Source organism: Balaenoptera acutorostrata, chromosome 15 (assembly GCF_949987535.1).
Source record: "Balaenoptera acutorostrata chromosome 15, mBalAcu1.1, whole genome shotgun sequence".
NCBI classification, from domain to species: domain Eukaryota; kingdom Metazoa; phylum Chordata; class Mammalia; order Artiodactyla; family Balaenopteridae; genus Balaenoptera; species Balaenoptera acutorostrata.
In genome coordinates, this window is record NC_080078.1 from 35,617,146 (window position 1) to 35,631,085 (window position 13,940).

The 13,940-nt window shown below is 48.2% G+C and overlaps 1 protein-coding gene across 1 annotated transcript in view; it reads right to left on the reverse strand.

Annotated features, from left to right (window-relative positions):
* The window catches only part of SEC14L5 (SEC14 like lipid binding 5), a 41,654-nt gene that overhangs the window by 11,663 nt on the left and 16,051 nt on the right, over window positions 1–13,940 (reverse strand). Inside the window, exons 5-11 of the mRNA XM_057529055.1 lie at window positions 11,570–11,698; window positions 10,799–10,991; window positions 7,084–7,196; window positions 4,421–4,610; window positions 2,412–2,500; window positions 2,248–2,318; window positions 479–650 (exon numbers count right to left, since the gene is read on the reverse strand). Of these exons, the coding sequence (XP_057385038.1) occupies window positions 479–650; window positions 2,248–2,318; window positions 2,412–2,500; window positions 4,421–4,610; window positions 7,084–7,196; window positions 10,799–10,991; window positions 11,570–11,698 (957 nt within the window). The remainder of the gene's footprint in view (window positions 1–478; window positions 651–2,247; window positions 2,319–2,411; window positions 2,501–4,420; window positions 4,611–7,083; window positions 7,197–10,798; window positions 10,992–11,569; window positions 11,699–13,940) is intronic.

Consider the following 13,940-nt stretch of genomic DNA (forward strand, 5'->3'; position numbering starts at 1 on the left):
ATGAAATAGCTAGAACAGGCAAATCCACAGAGACAGAAAGTAGATGAGTGGTTGCAGGGGGCTGGCGGGAGGAATGGGGAGGAACTGCTAATGGGGACGGGGCTTCCTTTTTGGGGTGATGAAAATGTTCTAGACCTATCTGGTGGTGATGGTTGCACAACTCTGTGAGTATACTAAAAACCACTGAATTCTATACTTTAAAAGGGTGAACTTTTTGTTTGTTTTTGATTTTTTTTTTGGCTGCGCCACGTGGCTTACAGGATCTCAGTTACCCGACCAGGGACTGAACCCGGGTCAGGGCAGTGAAAGCCCAGAATCCTAACCACTAGGCCACCAGGGAACTCCCAAAAGGGTGAACTTTATGGGAAATGAATTATATCTCCATAAAGCTGGTCATTAGAGGAAACGATGCAGGATAATCGGGCGGAGCAGCTCACAGAGGGACCCCCTCCCGTCTCAGCCTCCTGCTCTCTCTCACCAGCGTCCAGAGCACAGGGAAGACGCGGGGGGCTCGCACGATGAGCAGCCGGCCCAGGGTCTCAGGATAATTGTCCTCCACCACCTCGATCATGCGCAGCAAGGCCTTTATCCCCGGCCGCCACAGGTGCCGCAGGCTGAGACCCTCCAGGTCCACCAGGCAGGTCCAGGAGCTGCGGCAAAGATGCCCCCTCACTCCACCTCGCTCGGCCACCTCCCAGGGCCCCCAACACCATCCTCAGGGACCTGGGGGCCCACAGACAGGGATGGAGGGAGAGGCTCAGTAAGGCAGTGCTGGGAGCGGAAGGGGCAGGGACCACAGGGCACTCTTGTGGACCCTGCCACCGTGGGGAGGCCACGTGGCATGGAGGTTCTGAGTGTGCACACCGAGGCTGAGCACCCAAATTCAAGTGCCTGAGAGCTGTGTGACACGGGCAACTTCCTCATCAGGACAGCAGCAATCACAGTAACAGTCCCCATCTCATCCACTGTTAGGATTGAATGAGATGGTCTATGTAAAGCTCTCTGCAAGGACAGGCACATAGCACATGCTCATTAAAAGCCAGTTTTTACTACTAATTGCTGAGAAGATGCTGACTGCTAAATAGAGCACACACTCCAGAGCCAGATGGCCTGGGTTCAGATCCCAGCTCTGGCATGTGCTGTGTGGCTTTGGCTAAGTTACTTAACCTCTTTGTGCCTCCATTTCATTAGAACCAATTCATTAGGAAAATGACTGTTTGGCTGCAGCAAGTGGTCCCTGGGAGCCTGTCCATCAGCTTCATTCCCTTCACCTTGCCCACCCACTCCTAGGAGTGCCTTCATGACACCCTGTCATCTGAGCCATCTGGGGGGCATTCCGCTTCTGGCCAGGATGCTGATTGATTGATTCCCCACTCCAACCCCAATGGACGCCCCTTTAGGAAAGCTCTAAATAGCAAAGGAACTTAATTTGCACAAAGATCAGGATAGTTCAGGATAAAAACTTCAGTAGCAGGTCCTGCCTGTCCCTCCCTTGTAGGCTGTGGTAGGGTGACATGACTCAAGGAGCTTGGAAGAATCCCTGCTACACAGGAAGTGCTATGTGGTGTTTGCATCACCTCTTAAAGTCATGGCTTGCGGGATCTTAGTTCCCTGACCAGGGATTGAAGCCGGGCCCCAGCAGTGAAAGCGCCGAGTGCTAACCACTAGACTGCCAGGGAATTCCCATTAAGTCATTGTTTTTGATAAGCCATAAAGAAACCCTAGGAAGGGTTTACAGAAGTGGAAGCCACAGCTCAGAAAGGTTAAGTGCCTTTGGGGGCAATGCCACCGTAAGGACTGGTGTGGGAAACTCAGCTCAGGAATAGGAGTTTGGGGCAGCCCGGGGAGGTGGTGGGTCACTGCATGTGCCATGACACCTGCGAGGTCTGCCTGCCTGGGAGACTGGCAGGGTGGCTCTTGGGGTGGGAGAGCTGGTCTCGAAAAGCCAAGTCCAGGAGGCTGCATGGCACGGGGAGAAAGTCCGTGAGCCCGAGCCAGATGGGACCAGGTTCAAACTCCAGCTCTGCCCCTTCCCCGCTCAGCAGCCTTGGATGACCTCACCACTCCGAGCCTCAGTTTCCCCTCCATAAAGAACAGGGATGCTGAGAGTCCCTGCCTCGTAGGGTCACTGTAAGAATTAGGTGAGGACATTTCTGTAAAGCATCTAGCAGGCTGCCTGGCACGGCATCCATGCCCAGTGAACTTTGGCTGTTTTTACTGTTTGGGGGAGTTTGCCTGGGTTCTTGCCTGATGGGACGGCCAAACTGTTTTGTGTTCCCTTCACACCGCTTCTGTCCTTCCTCATTGACGCAAAGAACCTGGAAGGCAGAGAAGGTGCTGGCGAATGTTCACTTGGCTGCTCCAGCTGCAGGCAACCCCGGGGGCTCCCAGGAGCGGGGACCCCAACTCACATGCTGCAGCAGCACCTCCTCCCCCGCGGCCTTCATCAAGCCCTTGGTGTCCATGTGGCCCAGACGCAGGATGTACAGGGGGCGGCCATCTTTGGGGCCGGGCCGAGCAAGTGGAGGACAAAAGGGAAACAGAATTACATACTTTTACATAATCCTTCATATATATTATATATGTACCATCAATTCTTGTTATTTGCGGTAGTTAATTTCTATAAAGTCACCTCGAACACTGAATCAAGGAACTCAGAACCACTGCTTCTAAGGGGGGAGTAGGAGGTTAAGTTTCCGCCAGCCTCTGGTCGTGACATTTTTGTCAGTCGATCGATCAGTATGTAACTTTGTCCTGCGTGTGTTTCTATTTGAGGACACCTTGTTTAATTTACATTGTTGATTCATTAACATTGAACGCATGGCCAGCAGCAGTGTAACTCGTGCCTGAATGGAGTTTATCTGACATGAATTTTCTCCATAAGGTGCGTCACAGCCTTCTTGCACTTAGGAACACAGTGCTTCTGCACGATGCGAAATCAACGCAAAAAAGCACAAAATGCGAAAAAAAAAAATGGCACTAAATAGGCTGCAGAAAGGATACTCATTTACAGTAGGAGCTGAAACAAGGAGGCAGAAGGACACTTGTTCAACTTCAGCCGGGGATGGATGTGCACGTCGGGTGACTCGGATTTTTCGTCACTCTGTCCGTGAAGGACAGTGAAAACGCTCTGAGTATTGATTTGGGAGTTACAAATAAATTTTAGTGAGTAGGCAAATTCACAAATACAGAATCCATGAATAACACAGACCGACTGTATATTGAAAGCAAGCGTGTCAACCGGTTCTTCAGGAGACTCAAGCACTTGCCCTAATCAATACATATGAATTTTTTTTTAATATATATTATTTTACTCTTTTTTTTATGATATATTTTATTTATTTATTTATTTATTTATTTATTTATTTATGGCTGTGTTGGGTCTTCGTTTCTGTGCGAGGGCTTTCTCTAGTTGTGGCAAGTGGGGGCCACTCTTCATCGCGGTGCGTGGGCCTCTCACTATTGCGGCCTCTCTTGTTGCGGAGCACAGGCTCCAGACGTGCAGATTCAGTAGTTGTGGCTCACGGGCCTAGTTGCTCCGTGGCATGTGGGATCTTCCCAGACCAGGGCTCGAACCCGCATCCCCTGCATTGGCAGGCAGATTCTCAACCACTGCGCCACCAGGGAAGCCCCAATACATATGAATTGTTAACTAAAGGACATTGAAAAGCATAACAGGTGCTGGCGTCAATGGCAGATTAATACAAAAATCCAGAGATGATATTTGTAGTGGGTTGAATAGTGTCCTCCCCAAAGTTCATGTCCATTCAGAACCTCAGAATGTGACCTTATTTGGAAATAGGGTCTTTGCTGATGTGATTACTTAAGGATCTCAAGATGAAATCATGCTGGATCAGTGTGGGCCCTAAATCCAGTGACCCGGGGTCTTTAAAAGATGAGGAGAGGACACAGAGAGATACCAAGAGGGGAGGCTGTGTGAAGACAGACGCAGAGATTGGGGTGACATGGCCACAAGCCAAGGAACACCTGAGGCCACCAGAAGCTGGAAGAGGCAGGAAGGATCTCCCCCAGAGCCTTCGGAGGGAGCACTGACTTGCTGACACTTTGATTTTGGACTTCTAGCCTCCAGAACAATGAGAGGATAAATTGCTATTGCTTTAAGCCACCCAGTTTGTGGTAATCTGCTAAGGCAGTCCCAGGACACTAATTCAGTCAGTATTAATGCAGCCACAAAGTAATGGTGGGCTGACCCAGCCCCTGGGAGAAACATCTTGTCTCCAGCCCAAACGTCTATTCCAGCTCTGCCTTCACGGCTGGGTTGTCACCTCAAAGGCATCTCCAGATGCCCAGAAGAGCCAAAAGGAAAAATAATAAGATGCTAAGGTGAAAAGGGGCATTCAACGTGCATTCGACAGTGACCCAAGTGTACACTCCATGTTATGTAGGTAAAGAGACGCACCTATGTCCTGGTAGTGCCAGCCCCCTGCATAGAACTCCTCCAGGAGGGCAGGGGGTCGCCAGGTCTGAAGGAGGAGGTCCACCTGGTGCCGCTTTCGCCAGCTCAAGGACTGGCACAGCATCTCCCGGGCCCTGTCCAGGTGGAAGTCTCGAGCCCGCAGGAACCTAAGGATGTGCTCGTCTTTGGGGATCTGAGAAGAGAAGGAGGAGAAAGCCTTTAGCATGGAATTCCCTAAGCCGGGCGGTGAAACTGGAAAATGAGTCTCCTGTCTTATCTGACAAACACTTAGCCGGGAAAAGGACGTTACACTCAACCACGACGCAGCCAAGGGTGGACTGCAGTGAATGTCTGTGTTTGGGCTTCCTAACCTCCCCCTCCTGTGCTGGGGGTGACATCTCTTTTCTCTTGGGGAACTGCTTTTCCTGCCCCCTTCCCAACACCAACGGTGGTTTTAGTTAGCGTTGCCAATCACAGGACCCCACTCCCATGGCCTCCGGTGGACTAAATCCATGCCAGGCCAATCAGAGCGTTTAGACAATTTTACATCTGAAGAAAGGGGCATGAATCCCTTTCTCTATGGAGGCAAAGGGGAGACTGAAAGCTGTAAGCAGCCACAGATCCAAGCTCAACAAGGTAGTGTGTCTGAGGGGATGAAGCAGACATAAACAGATACAAGAACTAAGGGGTCCCAACAGCATTTAAGTCCTGGTTTTGTGGGACTTCCCTGGTGGTCCAGTGGCTAAGACTCCGCACTCCCAATGCAGGGGGCCCGGGTTCGATCCCTAGTCAGGGAACTAGATCCCACATACTAAAGATCCCGTGTGCCACAACTAACAAGATCCTGCATGCTGCAACCAAGACCCGGTGCAGCCAAATAAATAAATAAATATTAAAAAAAAAAAAGTCCTGGTTCGGGACATCCCTGAGACAGGCTGTGTGGTCAGCTGAATGGTGTCCCACCAAGAACATGTCCACCCAGAACCTCGGAATGTGACTTTATTTGGAGATAGGGTCTCTGTAGAAGTAATTAGTTAAGATGAGGTCATACTCTATTAGGGGGCGCCCTACTCCAATGTCTGCTGTCCTTATTATAAGAGGGAAATTTGGACACAGACACAGAATGTAAAGAGGGGAGAAGGCCACGTGAAGACAAAGGCAGAGACTGGAAGTGACGTATCTACACGCCAAGGACTGCTGGCAGCCATCAGAAGCCAGGAGAGAGGACTGGAACGGATTCCCCCCAACCCACCCAGCCTCCAGAAGGAACCAACCCTGTAGACACTTCGATTTCAGACATCTGGCCTTTAGAACTGTGAGAATAATTTTCTGTTGCTTTGAGCCACACAGTCTGTGGTATTTTGTTTCAGCAGCCCCAGGAAACTAACACACCCCACTTAACAGTTTGTTATATGAGCCAATTAAACCCCTACCCCTGCTTTTTTTTGTCTGGTTGATTCAATCTGCATTCCTAACACATATAACCCAGACTCTAACTAACATGCAGAGGTGACAAGCTAAAGCCCACCACTCTCCTTCCTTCCCTCAGGCAAGTATCAACAGTCAAGGGAAAGCCAGCCCCCATAAAAAGTGCACTTTCCTGAGTGCTGTGCTGAGCCAGACACGGAGTGGATTGTCCCTTGTAATTCACTCCGGGGGCAGGGGGTGTGCTCACATTGTACCCATTTTACAGGTGAGGAAACAGGCAAACAGGTTACATCCCAGCCCAACGCTAAAGTAACTCCCTTGTCTGCCCCCCGGTGGGGGGAGGGGAGGAAGGGCAAGCAACTCACGACTAGGCTGGAAGCTCTTATTCAACAGAGCTGAAGGTCAGGCCCGTGATTGGGACCTCCATGCATGGTGGACACTCATGTGTGGGGCTTAGAGTCTAAAGGCAAAGTCCATGTGCAGTCAAAAATCAACCCTCGCGGGCTTCCCTGGTGGCGCAGTGGTTGAGAATCTGCCTGCCAATGCAGGGGACACGGGTTCGAGCCCTGGTCTGGGAAGATCCCACATGCTGCGGAGCGACTGGGCCCGTGAGCCACAACTACTGAGCCTGCGCGTCTGGAGCCTGTGCTCCGCAACAAGAGAGGCCGCGATAGTGAGAGGCCCGCGCACCGCGATGAAGAGATGGCCCCCACTTGCCACAACTAGAGAAAGCCCTCGCACAGAAACGAAGACCCAACACAGCCATAAATAAATAAACAAAAAAAAAAAAAAAAAATCAACCCTCGCAAATCATTAAATCTCTTAGAAAAGAACGGTATGCATGGTTTTGTGTGAACACGGTGACTGTGTGGTGACACGGTGACTGTGTGGTGACTGTGCTCCCCAGGGGACATTGGCGATGTCTGGAGCCACTTTTGGTTGTCACAGCTGGGGAAGAAGAGCTCCTGACCTCTCATGGTGGGGTCCAGGGACACTGCCCAATGCCCTATGGTGCACAGGACGGCCCCCCATAAAGAACTGTCCGTCCTCAAATGTCAACTATGCCGAGGATGGGAAACCATGCTATCAGTGCTACGTACAGAATGCATGAGACAGGATATAATAAAAGAAGGCAAAAATAGAAGTGTCCAGCATTGCTGATTACACAGACTTACTTACCTGGCCCTTCCTCCCCCCGTGCCTGAGGCTGAGTCGCTACAGCCCCAGCCCTGACCCACCTTGCCTTTGTGGGTCTCCTGCAACCAATGCCGCAGCTGGATCAGGCAGCTCTCCTGCATGGGTGTGAGATGGCCCAGGCACCTCTCAATGTAGTCCGCATCCAGCTTGTTCCCTGGAGGAGAAGAGGGGGTTCAGGACAAGCAGGAGATGCTGCATGGTCTACCCTTTCTGAAACCCTTGCCTTACTGGCCACCTTGAATCCAAAACGTAGCTCCAAGCGCACAGTGACCCTTTCACCAAATAGCCACTGGTCTTCAGATCTTCTAGTGTTTCCAACCCATTTCCAAGGTGATTCTAAAAACTCATGCTGGGGCAAGCCTGGATCTCACTGTGCTGAGTGATATGTCCCTTTGACCCTCAGAAATCAAGATAATTCCTACCCTTTGGGAATGTAAGTTGATATAGCCACTATGGAAAACAGTATGGAGGTTCCTCAGAAAACTAAAAACAGAGTTCCATATGATCCAGCAATCCCACTCCTGGGCATATACCCAGACAAAACTGTAATTCAAAAAGATACATGCACCCCTATGTTCACAGCAGCACTATTCACAATAGCCAATATATGGAAACAACCTAAATGTCCATCAATAGATGATTGGATAAAGATGTGGTATATATATACAATGGAATATTACTCAGCCATAAAAAAGAACAAAATGCCATCTGCAGCAGCATGGATGCAACTAGAGATTATCTTACTAAGTGAAGTGAGTCAGAAAGAGAAAGAAAAATACCATATGATATCACTTATATGTGGAATCTAAAATATGACCCAAATGAACCTATCTACAAAACAGAAACAGACTCACAGACATAGAGAAAAGACTTGTGGTTGCCAGGGGGAGGGGGAAAGGGAGAGGGATAGACTGGGAATTTGGGGTTGGTAGATGCAAACTATTACATTTAGAATGGATAAACAACAAGGTCCTACTGTACAGCACAGGGAAATATATCCAGTCTCCTAGGATAAACCATAATGGAGAAGAATATTAAAAAAAGAATGCATATGTATATAACTGAGTCATTTTGCTGTACAGCAGCTTGGCAGTGTGATGCTTGCAGTGTGACTCTTTCCTACTCCCGTGCTGTATTGAAATGATGGGGACTGGGCTGTGTTGCAAATAAATCATTTTTTGTTGTTAAAAAAAAATCATTGTAAAACCTTGTAAATCAACTATACTGCAATTAAAAAAAAAATTCCCACCCTCTGAAGATTATTGACAATATGAGCTCATGTCTAGTGACATGCGTCATCTGAGCCAGCTCCCAACAGCCCTGGGAGGTGGGTGTCACTATTGTTCCCACTTTAGAGAAGACAAAAACTGAGGCCAAGAGAGGTTCCGTAACTCAAACAGGTAAATGCCTGTGGTGTGCCCAGCATAAAGGAGGCAGCGGATAAGTACCAGTTCTGTTTGCCTTCCCACCTCCCAGCCCCCTTGTGGGGTTCGAGGTTTTGGGTAGACACAGCCCTGACTCCAAAATACAGCCTGGGAGCTGCATGGTTCACGCCCACTGTTCAATCCCGTCTCGCACAATTGGGCTGTTTGAGGTCAGCATGTGCTGGCATTTAGAGGCGGGACTCGGAGCTGAGGTCCTGTTGCCCACTCTGAACTGCTGTGGTGGCAGAGGCTGGCATGGTGAGGCATCTCGGCATCTTAGCATCTCAGCCCTGGGTGCAGATGGTCCACAAAGAGCAGCCTTCATGGGTATAGACTGTTCTTTGTGTGCAGAAGGCACAATAAGAAAACAAACAGAATGTCTGCGCATCCAGCAGCAGGACCCAGCGTTTCCCTCCAAAACAAAAAAAGCCCAGGGCTGGTGGTCATGGCAACTGCACCAGTAGCCTCCTGGGTAAACAGAGTCAGGAGGAATGCTGTGGAGGGACCGCCCAGACCCTGCAACACCTCAGACTGGTAAGAAGCGGAGATGCTGAAGACAGGGAGGGGGCAAGGAGGGTATGAGGGAGGAAACACGAGGGAGGCAGTAGACGCCAGCTTCCTTCCGGCCTCCAGGCAGATGTGAGGCCCCTTTCTCCTTCTGAGCACAAAGGCTCAGTGACACAGAGCAGGGTGGAAGGGGCATGATCCTGCCTCCCTCCAGCCATCCTGAGTACTGGCTCTGCTGGTGGACAGCACAGACAGAAAGGGAAGGGAAGGCCTAGTGCAAAATGGGGAGGGCACAGGGCATGACACGCAGAGTGTGCGCACAGAAAAGGGCAGAAGAAGTGCAGTAAAAAAAAAAAAAAAAATTAATATTTTAAAAGCATATGTACAACAGCAGCCATCTAGTGCACATAGTTGGTGCAGAATAAATATTTGTTGAACAAATGAATTTTGTTCTCCCTAAACACAGCCCCAGATGTATTTTTGTGGCATATCTCTGTGTCAGACAAGCGCTTACACTTCAGTGGTCCCAAAGAGAAAACAGTCATTGCGGGCATTAGTGCACATGGTTAAAACTGGATTCATGGGGCATGTGCAATTGTGTGTCCTAGGTTTTTTCCTTTATCACTATATTGTGAATATTTTCCATGTCGATGAGAGTCTGAAATATGACAAAGGGCTAATTGCCTTAATATGCAAAGAGCTCTTACAAGGCAATAAGAAATTGATGGAAAAACAGGAGAATGGACATAGGACAAGAACAGGAATTCACAGAAAAAAAAAAAAAAAAGAAAGAAAAGAAAAAACAGTTGCCAAACATGAAAAAATAAAACGACCTCACTCATAAAGAAAGAAATGGCCACTAATCTACCATTGGTCACTCTTTGCCCTTCAGAAGTTTAAAACATTTACTAATAGTCTCAGGGTAGCTGGGGTAAAGTCCGGAATAGATGCAGCTACACATTTTTGGTGGGAACATTAACTACTATACCTCTTTGCAGGCCTAATTGGTAAATCTACCAAAATTTTAGTTGCATATGACATTTGACTCAGCAAATCAACTCAAAATTAGGTGTTATATATATATGCTCATGAAAATATTTTTTAAAACCTTAAGTACAAAGAGGTACCACATTATTTGTATTTTAAAAAAGAATGGAAACAATCTACATGTCCATCAATTGGAGACTGGCTAAAAAAAAACTAAAATAATAAATAATCTATCTTTATTAATAAATAAATAATGGTGCAACCACACCACAAAATACTGCAAAGTGCCAAGACACATGCACTGATACAAAAAGCTGTTCAAGCAACATTAGTAAGTGAAAAAAAAGCAAAATGTCGAATGGAAGGTATATATGCTCTCATTTGTTCAATGTAGGTTACACATGTGTGTATGAGTGTATACACATGTGTGTGCATATTATGTACGTATATAGATAATTTCAGGAAAAACTGTAGTTGCCTCAAGTAAGAGGAAAGGAGTCTTACTTCCTACTTCACATCTTCTGAGCAGTTTCAATTTTTTTTCTACCGTGATCATGCATTACTCATTTAATATAGAATATTAATAAAACAGAAGAAAGGAATAAAACAGAGGAAAGCCCTGAGGCACCAGATCAGTCAATTCCTGATCTAGAAATAAGTCACTTCTGGCTCTTGGGCTGGAGCACAGAGAAGGCAAAGCAGCCCGGAGAGGGAGGAAGCTGAGTCCCAACACCAAGGGGACCCTTGGCAACTCTCCCCACCCCTACCTCCTCCCCCCAAGAGTGAGCAAACACGCTGCAGACCCCAGAACAGACCCAGCTGGCTGGCTGAGACCTACCATCAGTACTGACCATCTCGGGAGCAGGGCCCTGGGCACTGCCAGGCCCGCAGACCTCCAGGGAGCCAGGATCCCTCAGCCCAGCCTGGGAGTGGGTGTCCTCCTCTGGGCCTGGGACAGGTGTCCACCGGGGAATGTGAGAGGTGCCCTGGGAGATGAGCTCGTTCAGGTAATGCTCGATCACCTCCTTCCCCTGGAGGTCAGAGAGACACATCAGTACCGCAGAGTTCAGCCTGGAAGTCGCCCCCACCTGGCTCCGGCCCCAGCCAGCCTGACATGTGGCTACTGAGCAGCTGAAATTCAGCCAGTCCAAAGGGACATGTGTTGGGAGTGTTAAATACACACCGGATTTCCAAGACATGGTACCAAACGAGGATTGTAAAATAGCACGCGAATAAGTTTTATATTGATAACACGTGGATAAAATATATTATTATTAAAATGAAGTTCACCTGTTTCACTACACTAACAGGCCTCCACTCAGTGATGGGTCTGAGATCTTTAAACCAAGCAGCGCACAATGTCCTTCTGTCTAGAGAGTTCACTGCCCAAGCCTAGGAGCTTTGGGACAATGACTATGGTGCCCCCATTATGGGCCGGGTGTTTTCCATCCATTATCTCATATGATATGACTTTGATTAGAATACCCATTCTACGGATGAGGAGACTGAGGCTGAGGAAGGTTAAGGGTCTTGGGGTGGCAGATCGGGATCTGCAGGCTCTGAGGTCTGTGCACCTTCCTCTGCATGACCTATGGAACCCGTCTCTTACCCTCTTGACGTTGGCTGTGTACTGCTTCATGGCGATCTTCTCCAAGGCACTTTCGAAGCCAAAGAAGGACCGGATGTCGAGCGAGGCAGATTGCTCAAAGCATGTCCAGTCTTCATTCTCAGGGTGGACCTGAAAGCCAGGCAGGGGCAGTGACATGGTCTCAGTGTGGGAGACGCCATGCCCTCCCCAGGGGGCTCTCTTGGAGACCTGGACCAGCCAGAGCATGCAGTGGACAGCACGTCACAGCCTGGCAACACCCAAGGGCAGCAGCAGTACCAAAGGGCCCTGCCCAGAACAATGCAAGGTCTAAAGCCTTAGAGAACAGAGAGCCTTCTCAGGAGGGACCAGAAGAAAGTGAGACCAATGTTCTCATCCCTTAAAAATTGTACATAGTGATACATTTAAATAACATATTTAATATATCATTATAAGTAAATTATACATAAATACTATATTTTAAAAATATGTATTTATATATCATATCTTTATTATAAATAAATATGCATATATATGTAAGCAAAGACAAATTTCATGGACAGAGCTACTGTGCAGACCCAGGCTTAGTGCCTCTCAAACTTCCGTGGGCAGAAGCATTAGCAGGGCATCTGTTAAATATGCAGATGCCTGGGCTGAACAGGTCCAAGGTAGGGCCTTAGAATCTGTATTTACAAGCAGCCTTGGTGATACTGCTCACCAGCTGTTGGCAGAACTCACTCTAAGAAACACTACACTAAAAGTGACTTATAAAAAACTACCACCAACACCTCCCCAGAGGTAAACATCCTGGACCCAGTTTCCAGGAGGCTCCAAGAGGAGCTGAAAATGTGGAAGGAAAAAGCAGTGAGCATTTACTGGATGCCTGCTGTATACGAGGCACCACACAAAGTGTCTAGGGACCAGACAGATGAATGAGGCAAGGTCTCCCGTACAGAAGGCTGGGCAAAGACACATCAAAAACACCCAGGGGACTTCCCTGGCGGTCCAGTGGTTAGAACTCCACGCTTCCACTGCAGGGGGCGCGGGTTTGATCCCTGTTCGGGGAACTAAGATCCCGCAAGCCACGCGGCACAACCAATTAAAAAAAAAAAAAAAAAACACCTGTAATGGGCCACATTTTTTACCCTGGAGTTACCACCTTGAGCCAACCATCTGGGATGTAGCGTCAGCTAAGGGGCTTCACCTGCGTTACCTCATTTGCTCCTCCCAGTGCCCAGTGATGCGGGTTCTGCTGCATTTTACAGATATGGAAGGGTGGCCCGGGGAGGGGAAGCAATTGCCCAGTGTCACTCAGCAAGAAAGTGGCAGAGCTGGGTTCATCCCAGCAAATGCCTCCAAACTCCTCACTGCAGCCCCGAGGCCAGCAGTACTCGGCCCCCGCAGCCCCCATTCTCAGACCTCGCTCATCCACCTCAGGGTCTTCACACATGCTGTTTCCTCCTCCAGAACTCTGTTCCCAGCCCTCTCAACCTTCCGATCTCAGCTTCAACGGCATGTCCTCGGAGAGGCCTGGGGGACACTGTTACCTAAGACACTGTCACCTCCTCTTATTTTCTGTAATTCTGGATCCCTTCTTAGCACTGTGACAAAGTCTTAAGTATATATTGATTTTTTTTTTCTCATCTGTGTCTCCCACTGGAATGGAAGTCCCGTGAAGGCAATCGTCAGGCAGATTGGTCCACTGCTGGGTGCACAGGACTTGTCAGGTTGCCTGGCATATAGTAGGTGCTCAATCAGTATGTACTGGAGAATAATAATTATCATTAATTATATTAAAAGTTAACATGAACTCTACTCATTACTCTGTAATGGCCTATATGGGAAAGAGTCTAAAAAAAAAAAAAAGAGTGGATATATGTATAACTGATTCACTTTGCTGTACACCTTAAACTAACACAACATTGTAAATCAACTATACTCCAGTAAAAATTTTTATAAAAAGTTAACACATATACAGGACTTAGTATGTGCCAGGCACTGCTCTAAGGGGTTCGGATATTTTACTTCATTTAATCCTCACCACAACCTATGTGGTAGGTACAATCATTAACCTCATTTTACAGGTGAAGAAACAGGCACAGTTTCATGAAGGGGGTGGGGAGGCAGGGTTGCCAGGTTTAGCCAATAAAATACAAGATGCCCAGTCACACTTGAATTTCAGATAAACACGAATAATATTTTAGTAAGTATGTCCCAGTTCTTGAGACTGCTTAAACTAATACATACATATACATGTATATATCAGCTGTGTATGTGAACTGCTGATAGAAATAGCGTCCCGCATCCCAGCTGACATCGCCGTGGAAGGGCGGAAGTGGGCGGAAGTGGGAGGAAGTGGGCGGGACCACACAGACGTCAGCGCGCAGCCCGGTGC